This window comes from Mirounga leonina, unplaced genomic scaffold (assembly GCF_011800145.1).
Source record: "Mirounga leonina isolate KUSES-001 unplaced genomic scaffold, KU_Mleo_1.0 Mir_82, whole genome shotgun sequence".
Classification (NCBI taxonomy): domain Eukaryota; kingdom Metazoa; phylum Chordata; class Mammalia; order Carnivora; family Phocidae; genus Mirounga; species Mirounga leonina.
Genome location: NW_023270825.1, coordinates 12,398,566 through 12,412,953, shown reverse-complemented (window position 1 = coordinate 12,412,953; position 14,388 = coordinate 12,398,566). Strand labels below are relative to the sequence as shown.

General features: G+C 54.8%; 1 protein-coding gene across 3 annotated transcripts in view; it reads right to left on the bottom strand.

The window, feature by feature from the left end:
• Positions 1-751: 751 nt before the first annotated feature.
• The window catches only part of GPR68 (G protein-coupled receptor 68), a 27,700-nt gene continuing 14,063 nt past the window's right edge, over positions 752-14,388 (bottom strand). For 2 of the 3 annotated variants that reach the window (XM_034992679.1, XM_034992678.1), the window contains exons 2-3: positions 11,742-11,920; positions 752-1,970 (exon numbers count right to left, since the gene is read on the bottom strand). In XM_034992679.1, coding sequence (XP_034848570.1) covers positions 752-1,834 — 1,083 coding nt within the window. In that variant the 5' untranslated portion in view covers positions 1,835-1,970; positions 11,742-11,920. Of the gene's footprint in view, positions 1,971-8,020; positions 8,082-11,741; positions 11,921-14,388 lie in introns of those variants that run through there. The other variant, XM_034992680.1, reaches the window with a different exon arrangement.

Below are 14,388 nucleotides of genomic sequence, written 5' to 3'. Positions count from 1 at the left end.
GTGCCCAGTGCTTCTGGGCAGATGGAAACAGAAAACTAATTAGGGGGACTCTGTGTGTTGGGAACTCCGTCCTGACACAGAGCTTTCAGTACTGCCTGTTTGAAAGGACACAGACATGGCCCCAGGGAGCCCTGGGGAGCCCTGGGATTTGTCCTCTATCAGTCCCGGGGCTCGGGGAATCCGCTCAACTCTCCCTCTGAACGTGAGACATGCCTAGAGCTGGGGTCTCTCCTCTCCTGTCACTCCCTTCACTGTCCCCGACCATGCACCTCTTCTCCCCGTCCGACCTCCTCCTGGCAGGTCCTCTTCCCACAAACGGGTGGGTCCCGAGCGTTAATGATGACAATACAGCTTCATGTGTCATGTCCCCAGGAGGCACTTCCCCACAAGGAGAGGTGTCATCCGTGACAATGGCACTGGAAGGTCCTGGCACGTGTGCCCCCAGGTGCCCCACCCTCGCCTCCCCCCAGTCCCTATCCTCCATGTCCTCACACTCTGCACCACCCCCTCCCCCGCCCCGCCCGGCAGCTTCTCTTCGAGAACCCCGTGGAGGTGACAGCTGGCCGTCTCCCCCTCGCCAGAAGCCCCGCCCGCACCAGACAACCCCCAGGAACCGACAGGGCTCATCCCCGCCGGGCCCAGCAAGCTGGAGCGGGCTCCCCGGGACCAGAGAGGTCCTGCCGCGCGGGCCGCGGCCCATGGTTCCCTCTGGCAGAAGGAGGCCCCTGCCCCCCCACGGCGAGACCCCCGGCTAGGCCACGCCGCCCGCGGGCGACCCCCCGGCTCCGGGCGAGTTCGGCGTCTGGAAGGTCGAGTGGAGCCTGGTCAACAGCTCGGGCTCATCGCCTTTCCCCGAGGCCTGGGCGGCGCCCAGCGGGTAGGCCTCCCGGGCGCGGCCGGGCCCCGCGCAGCTCAGGAAGGCCAGGCAGGCCCCCCGGAGGCGGCCCAGGTCCCGGTGCGTGGACTCGCTGACGAAGCAGTACAGCACGGGGTCGGCCACGCAGTTGAAGCTGGTGAGGAGCAGGGAGAAGTGGTAGGCGTTGAAGACGGCCTTGGCGAACTGGCAGCTGGCCTCCCAGAGGCTGCGCACGAGCAGCAGAGCGTGGTAGGGCAGGAAGCAGGCCAGGAAGATGACCACGGTGCTGAGCACCAGCCGCTGGATCTGGTCCTTGCGGCTCTTCTGGGTGCCGTGGCTGCGGCACACGGCCCGCAGGATGCCCCGGTAGGAGGCCAGCAGCAGGCAGAGGGGGAAGAGGAAGCCCACGAGGAAGCGGTAGTAGTTGATGCCCCGCTGCCATGGCTCCAGGGGGTAGTGCTCGAAGCAGACGCGGTGCCGGTCCTCGTCCTCCACCACCTCCTTGTGCATGAGGAAGTAGACGCTGCTCAGCAGCTCCTTGGCCCAGATGAGCGCGCTGACGCCCACGGCCGCCTTGAGCGTGCGGAACTGGTGGAAGCGGAAGGGGTGGGCCACGGCCAGGTAGCGGTCGATGGAGATGCAGCAGAGGAAGCCCACGCTGATGTAGATGTTCTCGTAGAGGAGGATGCCGCACACCTGGCAGGACAGGTCCCCGTGCGACCAGTGGTCGTGCTGCAGCACGTACTGCAGCCAGAAGGGCAGCGAGCAGATGTAGAAGAGGTCGGCCAAGGTCAGGTTGCACAGGTACACGCCCAGCTCGTTCCGGGCCTTGATCTGCAGGTAGCCGAAGTAGAGGGACAGGCAGTTGGCCGGGAAGCCCACCACCAGCACCACGATGTAGACCACCGGGGCCAGAGTCTGGTGGATGGTGTGGTCAATGGCGCACAGCGAGCTGTTCTCCGCAGTGACGTTCCCCATCGTTGGGCCTCAGGGCGCCGGGCGCCTCGCCCCTCACCGGCTCAGGGACCGGGCCGGTCTCTCTACAGCCATCTTGTTCGCCGGCTGTGGCTCAAGCTGTATCAAAAGCTGGGCCTCCTGGGTGGTGGGTAAGCCCCTGAAAGGTAAAGGCAGGGAGGGCTTAGGATGATAGCAGCTGACGTTTATGTAGCCCTGCTGGGTGTCAGGTACCGTTCTAAGCGCCTCACGCAATGGAGAAGACTGGGCCAACCTCAACTCAACTCGACTATCTAGTTGGCTACCTTGGTCACGCACCAAGACACTCAATGGTGGTTTGTGCCTCCCTATCCCCGCTCCCTGGCTTCCTATCCCTTATTTATTTTCCTGGTCTCTCAGGGCAGCAAGGAAGGCTAGGAGCTCTCGTGAGCACAGCCTCATCCCGAGCCCCGCTCTCCAAGGGCCGCTCAAGGTAAAGACCAATTCCAACCCGCACACAACAGCAAGGGCCCCGGCCCCTCTCCCTATGACAGCACTATGCATCATTCACAGTTTTCCTACTTGCTCCCAAGAATGTACCAGGTCAGTTAGCCCTGAGGCCACAGCCCCTTCTGGGGGCCTTTCCGGACAGCCCGGAAGGGGCCCAACCTTGCCTCGTCCTATTGTGCTCTGGTGAGGAACAAAGAGCATGCTTCCCACGGGGCACTGCCTGGATTCCTGGGTGCTCATCAGGAGGTGCTACCTCACCCCCTCTCCGTGGAATCGAGGACCCAGCGCAGGGAACAACACAAGGAACCAACAGAAATGCGTGCGAGGCCAGGGTCAGCCGCTTACAGGCTGTGCGAGCGATTTCCCGTCTCTGAGTGTCAGTGTCCTCATCTGTAATGTGGGCACAGAAACACCTGTCCTCGGGTCAGCATCAGGGCCACGTAAAATGACGGATGCCAAAATCCACGGCATTGTTTCACCAGAGGCAAAGAGGCAGAGTAAAATATGGCAAGTCTTAACATTGGTGGAAAGCTCATATTGTTGAGAATTTAACAACAACAACAAAATGCTACTTCTACGTGTACAAATACATTTGAACAAGAGAGAACAAAGATTTCTCTTGTGAGCCCACTTTATAAATTAATATATCGAAACGAAAGGCCTGAGCTACTCTACTGATTGAACGCTTCTGGCCCCACTGAAAAATCTCACTGTTTCTAAATCAGGACTTCTAATTTTTTGTTTGTGTAAGAATCATCCTCCCAGAGAGCCTCGTTAGCCACTTTTTTTCCCCTGACCGCCCCCTTTCTGTGAAATTTTAATACCCCAAATATATTGCACATCTGTTTGTGTACTGTGACCCTTGGAAGGGTGACAAATCATTGTAATAGCTAAGGGTTTTTTTTCACCCCACCCAAGAACCAATTTCACCCCCCGCCTCGAGCAGGTACAGTCCATAGGGTTGCAAATTCTGAATGAGTGAGGAGGTTTGAATTAAGCTGTTTTGAAGTATCAGCAGATCCACCCTGCCCCTTGCATTGTCTCTCCACCATAGTCAAGCTGCGACTCAGGGACCCAGAAGGGAGACCCCTCAGAGTATGCCGGGCAGCCACCTCACCACCTGCTGACCACAGCCCCTCCCTCCGCCGCCTCACCCCTGCAGCTCTGTTGTGGCTCTTGCCTGGCCCCGTGGCCCCTGGAGCCAGGGCTCAGCCTGGAAGCGGGTGCAGCGTGCAGGGAAGGGGCTCAGAGACACCCAGCCCAGCAGTTCCAGTCCTGGGGTGCAGGGAGGGTAAACTTGAGAGATGCCCCTGCAACCCCCTGCTCAATCTTGTAAATAAGTAAGTATGGGCATTCTTCCTGGGGAAGGACCCTGTAGCTTTCATAAGGGTCTCTAGACGGGCAAGAGATGGTTCTACCAAAGCTACCCTCCTCACATGGTTCCCTCCCCCACCCCAGCTCTCCCATTCGTCCCCCGCCAATGACCCACATGGAAGCCACAGCCCTCTTTCTAGAATATAACCAGGTCCTCTTCTTCCTTGCTTAAAAGCCACTGAGATGGCTTCTTATCACACCTACAGTAAAACCCAAACTCCTGATAGGACCTTCAAGGCCCAGCGTGATCCGGCCCCGCCCAGCTCCCTCGGCCTCGCCCACCACCACCATGCATTAGCCATAAAACCCAGCTGTCTGCGGCTCAGGCCTCGGCTGCATAAGCCGTTGTCTCTCGGGAGAGCTGTCCCCTGCACACACACACCCCCCCCCCCCCCGCAACCTCCACCTCCACAGCAGGGCTGGCTCCTTTTCTGCAAGATCTCAGCTGACCACCCCACATAAGTAGCCCCCTCCCCGGCAACCCTCACACCTCCTGCTTGACTGCTCCTCAGAGCCCCCAGCAGCATCCGAGATTGCTCTTGTCGGTTAACTTGACTGCGGCTGCTGATCTGTCTCCTCCACGGGGATATGAATTGCAAGAGGCCAGAGGCCAGGTGCACCTTGAACTGTGCCTGGCACTTCAGAGGCTTTCATAAACACTTCTGGAAGGAATAAGTGAATGCCACCGCCCCATTTCACAGGTGGGGAAACCAAGGTCGCCCGAAGCCTGACTGAGGAAGGAAGCCTGGGTCTCCCTGCTGCATGTCCCACCTCCCTGCCTCCTGACAGCCATCCCCAGCTGAGGCTCGCTCCCAAACTCTCAGTCTCCAGAAGATGAGGATGCCCGGTCGGGCTCAGCTCTCCATCCTACACAAGCCTGGAATCTCAGTGATGGTGGTGGAGGGGAGTGCTTCTTGGTGTTTTTAATGGTGGTTACATATATATATAACATACAATTTACCACGGAAAGCATTTTAAAATGTACAGTTGATTAGTCACACTGTCATGCAACCAGCACCACCATCTGTCTCCAGAACTTTTTCATCGTCCCAAACTGAAACTCTGTCCCCATGAAACACTAACTGAGCTCCCCATCCCCCTCTGCCCCCCACCCCAGGCCCTGGCATCCACCATTCTACTCTCTGTTCCTGTGAATGTGACTATTCTAGGGCCCTCGTCTAAGAGAAATCGTTCAGGGTTTGTCTTTTGGTGACTGGCTTATTTCACTTAGCAAAATGTCCCTGAGATTCATTCATGCTGTAGCATATTGCAGAATTGCCTTCCTTTTTAAGGCTGAATAATATTCTATTGTATGTATTTACTATATTTGGTTTTTCCATTCATTTGTCAGTGAACACTTGCTTCTGCTCTACCCGTTGGCTTTTGGGAATAATGCTGCTATGAACATGGATGTACGGTTATCTATTCGCGTCCCTGCTTTCAGCTCTTCTGGGTAGATACCCAGAAGTGGAATTACTGGATCAGATGGTAGTTCTATTTTTAATTTTTTGAGGAACTGCCACTCTGTTTTCCACAGCAGCTGCACCATTTTACATGCCCACCAGTGGTGCACAAGGGCATTTTCTTGTTTTTCGTTTTTTGGGTTTTTTTGCTTTTTGTGTGTTTTGGTTCTGCTTATATGTTTTGATGGTGAGAAGGGGAAAGGGGCAGCTGAGGCCTGTGACCCCGAAACTTTGCCCAGTGTGTCAAACCGTGGCTCCGTTCACCTTCCTCTTACCAGCCCCCCTATCCCCGAATCCCAAGCCCACACCTGCGGGGCCAGATGGTTCGGCTGGCTTCCATATGAGAAGCGGACAGCAGTCCAGGGCCCCGAGCCGTTCCCAGGAGCACTCACCCAGGGCGAATGAAGCCATAGCGAAAAACACGTGCTGTCAGGTCTTAGGAATTCGCTGAGAGTCACCAGGCTGAAGCCTGTTGTTTACTGGCCGTGAGTGTGTATCTGTGTGGGGGGCAGGGGTGTGGGGGACGGGGCAGTGCTGGGGCAACAGCGTGTCCCTTCCTCTTTCCTAGGCCAACAATAATCGAAATTTGGCAGCCAGAGTCAAAAATACTCAAGCCTGCAGGGCAAAGAAGAGACATTTACTATGTTTAGATTAAAGCACTTCCTACGTTCCCTTGTAGAAAAAGGGTGTTTTAAGAGCCGTGGTTTTCAATTTAGGTGCATTAGAGTGCTCTGGAAGATTTGTTTAAAACAGATTATTGAGCCTCACCTTCAGTGTTTCTAAGTCAGTGGGTCTGAGGTGGGGCTTGGGAATGTCCAGCGTGTTCCTAAGGTGATGTTGGTGCAGCGGACCCACGAAGCACACTCCTGTGTAGCCAGGCGCTCAAATGTCTGGAACGTCTGGGATTTGGCTCCTGGTAAGTGGCAGGATAAGCACCCAGATAACACGAGTTCCCAAGCTGGGGAGCAGAGGTGGCTGGAAGGGAAATTTAGGACCCAGCAGGACCTCGTGGGCAGAACCAGGATACAGCCCATGCAAGGTCAATAGCCTGATTCAATCTCTCGACAAACAGTGACTGGATCTTTCGGGGTACTTACACCTCGTATTTGCAAAATCTTTTACAGTTTGCAGAGCATTTCATATCTGCTCTCCCCCATCTTCACAAAGGCCCTGTTATTTCCCCCATTTGAGGGATGAGGCAACTGAGGCCCAGAGAGATGGAGTGGCTTGCCCAAGAGTCCAGTTCCTCTGGATTTCTCCCACCCTCAGGGAACCTCCAATCTCACAGGCATAACTTACTCTTACCCGGGGGCAGTGTATGGCGGTGCTGTGAGCATCCCTCACACTCGCATTTAATGTTGGTTTGTTCTTTTCACACCACACACATCCTCTGGGGGACAGCATGCCTCTCTGGTTTCAACCCCATCTGCACTCTACGACTCCTAGACCTCCCACCAGGTGGACGGTGGACAAAACCAGCGTCCCGCTGCCTCACCGGACATGGTCAGTCAGGCCCACCCCACTTCCCTCATTTCTGCATGAATCTGCTCTTGGAAGGGTCATCTCTACCTGCCCAGTTAAAGGGCCTTCAGCTTCTTTCCTCATCTTCATCCAAAGCCTCCAGTTAATTACCCAGTTCTACCATTTTCAGCTCCTAAATATTTCCCACATCAGTCTGTTCCTCTTCAGTTTCCTCACCAGTGCTCTAGACTGGCTTGGTCAAGGCTTCATCCCCAGAATCAGTGCAATGGCTTCCTATTGGATTTCTTGGCTCCATCTTACCACCCTTAAGGCCATCCTCTAAAATGCAAATCTAACATAATCATTCCTACTTCAAATCCTTCAATGGCCCTCCATCCATCCATCCATCCATCCATCCATTCATTTATCCATTCATACAACAGATACTTATTGAGTATCTGTTGTATGGAAGCCACTGTGCTAGACACGGTCACTTAGTGTAACTCAAGGTGCATTTACTCTCATGGGACAGTGAAGAAGACAGGTGAAACCAGCTCCTAAAGAGAGCACAGGATTTTAAGGGAGTTCATAGGAGGTAACCCGACCCAGCCCAAAAAGCCTTCCTGAGCAGCAAGTTAGGCTAAGACAGAAGAAGGGGGAAGGGCTGCCCAAGCAGAGGGGAGTTTCTGTCTGTGGAAACAATGTGTGCAACAGGCCAACTATGAGAGACGATGGGCACTTTTGGGGAACTGACAGTAGCCTGGCATGACAGGGTCTAGGTATGAGGAAGCATGGCCAGAGGGGAGACAAGAAGCTGTAGCAACTGACAACTAATGAGAAGGGAGATGGACAAATCTGAGTCAGAGGCAAATCTGAGATGTTCCTCAGTGCTTGGTCCTTGTAAGCTCTCAAAAATTACTTGGTAGATGCGTGGAGAGGTGGTGATGTAGGTGGGTGGGTGGGTGGATAGGTGAATGGGTGGATAGATGGGGGGCAGGTGGATGAATAAATGAATGCATGAAGGTAGATGGACAGATGAGTAAGTGAATGGGTAGAGAGATGGATGGATGGGTGGATGCATGGGTAGCTGAATGTGTAAACAGCTAGATGGGCGAGGAGTAGACAGATAGATGGATGGGTTAATGGGTAGAGAAATGGATGAATGGGTGACTGGATAGGTAGATGGGTTTGAGGTTGGGTGCTGGGACAGTGGGGCTGTCATTAATAGAAACAGAAAAGTAAGAAGGAAGATTTACTCTAGCCTCCACTCCAGCAGCCGAGCATCTGCTCAAGCCTCCAGAGCTGGTCAGAGGCTCCAGCTTTTTCTCCTAGGTCTAATCCCAGCCAGCCTCCCCTACTGGTTCCTGAGGACACGTACCCCCAGATGGAAACTACACCCTGCCCAGGAGTGTCCTTTCTGTACCTGGTCTCCATAGGAAACTTGCTCCTCAAAAATCAAGGGACACAGTGGATGCAAAAGTGATCTGTAAATGGAAAAACGTAGACAGAGTGGCAGAACCAAGCCAAATCAGCGGAGAGCCCTCCACCTACCAGGAATGTTTCAGTACATTCACTCTCTTTCAACACCACTCTTATCTGGGCTCACTTTACAGACGAAAAAACTGAGGGTTGGAGAGATGAACCAACCTGCTCAAGATTCCACAGTCACGATGTGGCAGGCCAGGTTTTGAAGTCAGATCGGCCCACACTTTCTTCTGCATCATATTCTCTTTTTTTTTTTTTTTTAAGATTTTTGTTTATTTATTTGACAGCGAGAGACACAGTGAGAGACGGAACACAAGCAGGGGGAGTGGGAGAGGGAGAAGCAGGCTTCCTGCTGAGCAGGGAGCCCGATGCGGGGCTCGATCCCAGGACCCTGGGATCATGACCTGAGCCGAAGGCAGTCGCTTAACGACTGAGCCACCCAGGTGCCCCTGCATCACATTCTCTTTCTGTCCGTCATGATTATCACTGAGCAACCACCCTCTACCTCCAGGCTTCACTGAGCCCCAGTCCTCGGATGCCACCACGAGGGCCCCCAGGCTTAGTCCTGGGCTGGTCCCCTGCACCCTGGCAGGTGCTCTACCAGGTCAACTGTTTCCTCAACACCCACTGAGGAAAACCCAAGGTGCGCCCAGTCCGTGGTTGCCCAAGGGGTGGGGATCGGGGCAAAGAACAAACATGGGGAGCCCCTGCGTCTGCCTCAAACACTTCATCATCCAGCTAAGAAACCCAGAGACTACACAAAACAACCCAACACCTAAAAGCAAATCTTTACACAAATGTCCAACAGCACGGAGGTCTCCGAGGACTTTAATGACCATGAGAAACTAGCCCTCTTTGGGAGGAAGGAAGGAAGCGCCTCTTTGACGCAAGCTGAGAGTCTCCTGCACATTCCCAGCCAGAAGGCGGAGGTGCCTGATGCTGGCATTGAGCTGGTGCATAAACAGTGATCTAATCTTCGCGTCTCTTCCGTGTGCTGCACTCAGGCACGCACACAGACAGTTACTCACGGAGCCCCGAGCCCACGGAGCGGGGAGTTTCCTGCAGGCCCAGCTTCCCTTCCCTTCAGTGGTTAAACCTCTGCATGCTCTCAGAGGCTGACATTTCCCTCTGGGACACAAGTAGAAATCAGGCTGCAGCCTGCCTTGGTCCCATCTGGCTCCCAACTATCCTCACTCCAGCACCAACAACAAGGAGACAATATCATTTCTAAAGCCCTTGCAACTGTTTCGAAGTTCAGTCCCATGGGGGAGCTGGGGGGGCCTCGGGGCTCAGGCTGTCCCTCTGAGGCAGCTGGGCTGGCACGGCTATCCCCTTTCACAGAACCTGAAGCCAGAGAGCCTAAGCCAGTGGCTCAAGTTCATACAGTAAGTCAGGTGGATCTGAATCCAGAACCCGGCATCATGGCACGAATTTGCTGCCTTTTAAGCTCTTTCGACCACAAGCCACAGCAAGAACACACGACATCGTAACCAAGCACGCACAGACATTATACACACGCATGCATGCACAGTGAGAAACAAACTTCCCCAAAGCAATACTTACCCCAGGACTTGTACTCTGATCATTTCTACTTGGTTTTCAAAATGCAGCTCGTTAGCTACTAAATTGATTTCTTGACCCACCAATGAGTCACCATCCTCCGTTTGGACGCAGCAGGACTGATCCCCCGCCTTGCTCAGCCTCCAGACCCCAAGAAGGTGATGACGGTCTCTGCCGCCAGGTGAGGAGCAGGCAGGGAGTGAGCGGCAGGAAAGGGGGAATCTGGGTCTTCTCTGACCGTCCACCTGGCTGAGCTGTGCCCTCAAACCTCAAATAGCCCGGGCTTCCTCCAGACGCTCTGCAGAGGCCTGGGGGAGGAGACTGGACCCACCTTGCCGGGCCTGGGGGACGCCCCAGGCAGGCCACCCTGCAGCCAGGACCCGCGCTTCCCCTCCGGAGATTTTCCACAGACCACACCTCCCAGCTCGGTCTAGAAAATCCCAGCAGGAGGCTGCCCATTCCTGAGCTGAGGCAGAATCATGTGAACTCCGATCTGGTATCAGGCTGGGCGGTTGCCGAGGAACACTCCCCAGCCAAGGATGAGAGTGGGGTGGGGGGACGGCTCCCTCCACACATCCTCCGAACGCTTGCCCCACACCCCAGGGGGGCAGGGAGAAACCTCACCAGGACTGTTCAAGCCTGAGTTAGGGGCAGGGGGCCTGGGGAGTCAGGGGGGGCTGCGGGGGGAGCCGAGTGCACTGATTCTACCCATCAAACCACCCTGAGCACCTACAGAAGACCAGGAGAGGGGGTGCAGGAGGTTGAACCCCTGCCCCAGGGGTCCTTGCTTGAGCCATTCAGACAGGCCAGTGCTCCAGCAACTAGAATATACCGCGTACACCGACCGGCAAGGACAAAGGGATAACAGGCAAGGAGTGGGGAGGACGGCTATTTCCATGCCCATCCCCGGGCTGTCACCCTTCGGCGGCTCACAAGCGACATCTGGGTCAGTGGGTCACACCTCACCTAAGAAAACACTTGGGGAGCTTATAAAAAAGAATGCCAATGGCCATGCCCTACCTCAGATGGATGAAATCATCCTTTCTGGAGGGGAGGTGCGAGCACCAGGGTTTTAAAGGTCTCTGGACAACTCCAGCGGGCAGCCAGGTGCAGCAGTGCTGATGGGGTGGAAGCACGTTGGGTCCTGTTTTGCGGACCAACAAAGCCAGGGCAACAGAGGAAGGTTCTGGGCTATGAATAAGGCAAACAGCAGTGTTTTAAAGTAGCCTGGCCCGAGTGGGCAGCCAGCACTGGGCTCTGGCTTCATGGGGTCTTCTGCCTCTCAGGGGCGTTTACTAAACTTCCTCAGTGCCGCAGGACTGAAAGAAGCCCTGGAGGTTACCCAGCTCAGCCCCCTCAGTTTACAAATGGGGAAACTCAGGCACACAGAGGCCAAGGGTCTAGACCGGGGCCCCACAGCTAAGTGAGAGAGCGGCGATTCTCAGAACGTGCTGCTGACTGCAGGTGCCATGCTCTGTTGGCAGAGCCTCCTCCCTTTGACGTGATCACCTTGGAAGGGGCTCATAGGATGCGTTGCTGGAGCCAGAAAGCCAACGTCCGCTGTGCTTGGGGGTCACTGAGAAAGTGCAGTCTCTCTGCCCCATTGGGTGATCTGTGGGACTCATCCTCTCCTGAGGATGAATCACTATTATAGTCTTTTGGGGGAACTATATTGGTAGGGGTGTCAGAAGAAAATCCCCTCCTGTGGGGTCTGGGCCCTCCAAGCAAAAGCTTCTATGTCAGCTGCCGCAAAAGTCTGCATCTCGTGATGGAGCGGTAGTGCAGGTTTAGACCCAGATGTTTCTCCTGAGCCGCAGAAGTGTGGCTGGTCTTCCCTCATGTCATAGGAAGGAGCGGGTGGGTGAGGAGTGCACGGTCAACTTAGTAGTGAATGCCTGGCTACCCGGGGGACACACAGGCCAGAGGAAAGGCTCTCTCTCTCTGGCCCAGCTTAACAGGACATAGACCCGCAGACTGTCTATACCTGCGGAAACCACGGATGGTACTGCATCCCCTCCCCCGCCCCAGAACCCTCCCCTCCCAGGAGCTGCCCCCAGGCTGCCCAGCCCCCTCTGCAGCAAATAGACACCATATCTCACCTGCAGTGGGGAGTCTTCCTTTCTCCAGGGCCAGAGATCCCCTCTTCCTCCCCAGTGGGCCTTTGGGACTGCAGGTGGAGGGGTGATTCTTACTTTAGTTGAACTCAAATCAGCTGAGCCCACATCTTCTGAGACACCCACTCAGGAAGAGAAAAAGGTGCCAGGCTTTTGTCCTTAACCTAAAACGGGAAAGAAGGACTAGAAACTGTGATGACACCAAGCATCGGGCAGTGGCCTGAGGGGTCCTGGGGACCCCATCACTTCGACTCCCCCAAACCTCACTCAATAAACCTACAACTAGGGGCGCCTGGGTGGCTCAGTCGTTGAGTGTCTGCCTTCGGCTCAGGTCATGATCCCAGGGTCCTGGGATCGAGCCCCGCATCGGGCTCTCTGCTCCGCGGGAAGCCTGCTTCTCCCTCTCCCATTCCCCCTGCTTGGATTCCCTCTCTCGCTGTGTCTCTCTCTGTCAAATAAATAAGATCTTAAAAAAATATAAATAAATAAATAAACCTACAACTAAGTGCAAAGTAATGAGTCTGTAATAAAAACATCGTCTCAAGAGAAGCCCCTGGCCTGCCTCCCCCCATTCATACTCTGTCCTTCAGCCCAAAGTGATAGTATCTTGGAGCTGCTGCTGGGCAGAGGGGGGAGTTCAGTGAAGGGTAAGAATGCCTGAGCTCTGTGGGGCACAGTGACCTCCCAGGGGCTGCCAGGGTCTACCTCTGCGGCTCCTTCCATCCTGGAAAGACCTAGGGCCTAAACTGCGCCAGGCCTGCCACCTGAAATCACGGTTTCCCACTCTCAGCCCTTGCGGACAGCAGTCGGGAAGCATTGTAGACCCCCACGAGAACAGCAGCCCCAGAAGGTCAGACTGAGCCCTGGGCCTCCCTGTCTGCCCCCAGCATAAACATCTCCTCCAAGAACCTTGACTCTGAAGGGCTGGTGGGCTTTTCTGAGCCTCTCTGAGCCTATTATTTTGAGCACCATAGGCCACAAGGCTATTGGGCACCCACTGGCCCCTAGAAGTCCAGGCAATCTGAGAAGCACCCTAGGGAGGACCGTGGAGTCGGCCCTGAGCCGGTGGCACCATGCAAGACCTCCAGCACGTGGCAGCAAGCCCAAGGGCACGGGATGAAGGTTAAGAGCAGAGGCGCCGGGCCAGACCGTGCAGGTCTCAATCCCCGTGCTGCCACTGTCTGGCTGTGTGACCTTGAGAAACCGCAGACCTTGCTGACCAATGGACTTCTATGAGAACCAAAGGGGATGAGGTCCAGCAAGTGCCTGGCGCCTAGTAGGTCCTTGATGTCAGTCAGGATACAGTGATGATGGGGATGATGACGATGGTAGAAACAGGGTAGAAGGTCCTGCCCCATGGTCTGATTTACCCTAGGAAGAGTGGAGGGTGAGCAGGCCAGCTCGGTGAGGTGTTTGTTATAGTGCACTACCTGGTTTCCCCTGGCTACTCTACCGATTTGGGGCTAGTTGGGGTAAAGACCTCGGAGGCTCCCTGAGGGCTCTGACAAGTACAAGTGTCTTATCATGAGCCATCTGCTATTTGACTGCAGGGACCTTCGCTGACTTGTATCCCGAAGGCCGGCCTTGACCTTCCCCAGGCCTTCTACTTTCGCACAGGCTGACACCACAGGAGCTGATGCAAGGTGCAATATTGTTGCAGGTTCAAAGGTGTCCAGGTGTGAAGTTAAGATGGCCTCAAGGACCAAGAAAAGAACCAGCAGAGAACCTCCATGAGTGCCTGGCACCACGGCCCTGGTGGAGTCAGGGAAGAGGTGGGAGCAACTTAGGATCAAGGAGGGCAGTCATTGCCATTTGGGGAGCATGTGCTTAGTACCTGGTCTGAGCACCTTTCAGATGCTTCCTGTTTTAACTTCTGCACCAGTCCTGTGAGGCAGGGTTATCCCTGTCTTCTAGGTAGGGCAACGGAGACTCAAGAGTGCCAGCAACTTGCCCAGGGCCCCATCGCTAGGAAAGAGCAGAACTGTTTGACTCCAAAGACTCTTGACCACTGTATGAGTTTCTTGTTGCTGCTGGAACAAATTGCCACCAGCTTAGTGGCATAAGACAACATAAATTTCTTGTCTTAGAGTCTAGTGGTCAGAAGTCTGACATTAGTTTCACTGGGCTGATAGCAAAGTATTGGCAGGCCTGCCTTCCTTCTGGAAGTTCTAGGGAAAAATCCCTTTCCTTGCCTTTTCGAGCTTCTAAAGGCTTCCAGCATTCCTTGGCTTTCAGCCCCCTTTCAGCTTCCAAGACGGCAGTGGTAGGTTGAGCCCATGTCACGCTGTGTCACTCTGGTCTCTGCTCCCAGCCTCACATCTCCTTCTCTGACTCTGACCCTGCTGCCCCCCTCCTCCACTTTTAAAGACCTTTGTGATCATACTGGGTCCACCCGGATAAACCAGGACAGTCTCCTTTAAAAGTCAGCTGATTAGCAAGCTTGATTCTACCTGCTACCTTAATCTCCCTTAATGTCACGTAAAGTAACATATCCATGGGCTCCAGGGACTGTGACCTGGATATCATTTGGGGGTCCTTATTCTGCCGACTGTGCCACCATATTGCCCTTATTAAAAACCCTACCGAGGGCGCCTGGGTGGCTCAGTTGGTTAAGCGACTGCCTTCGGCTCAG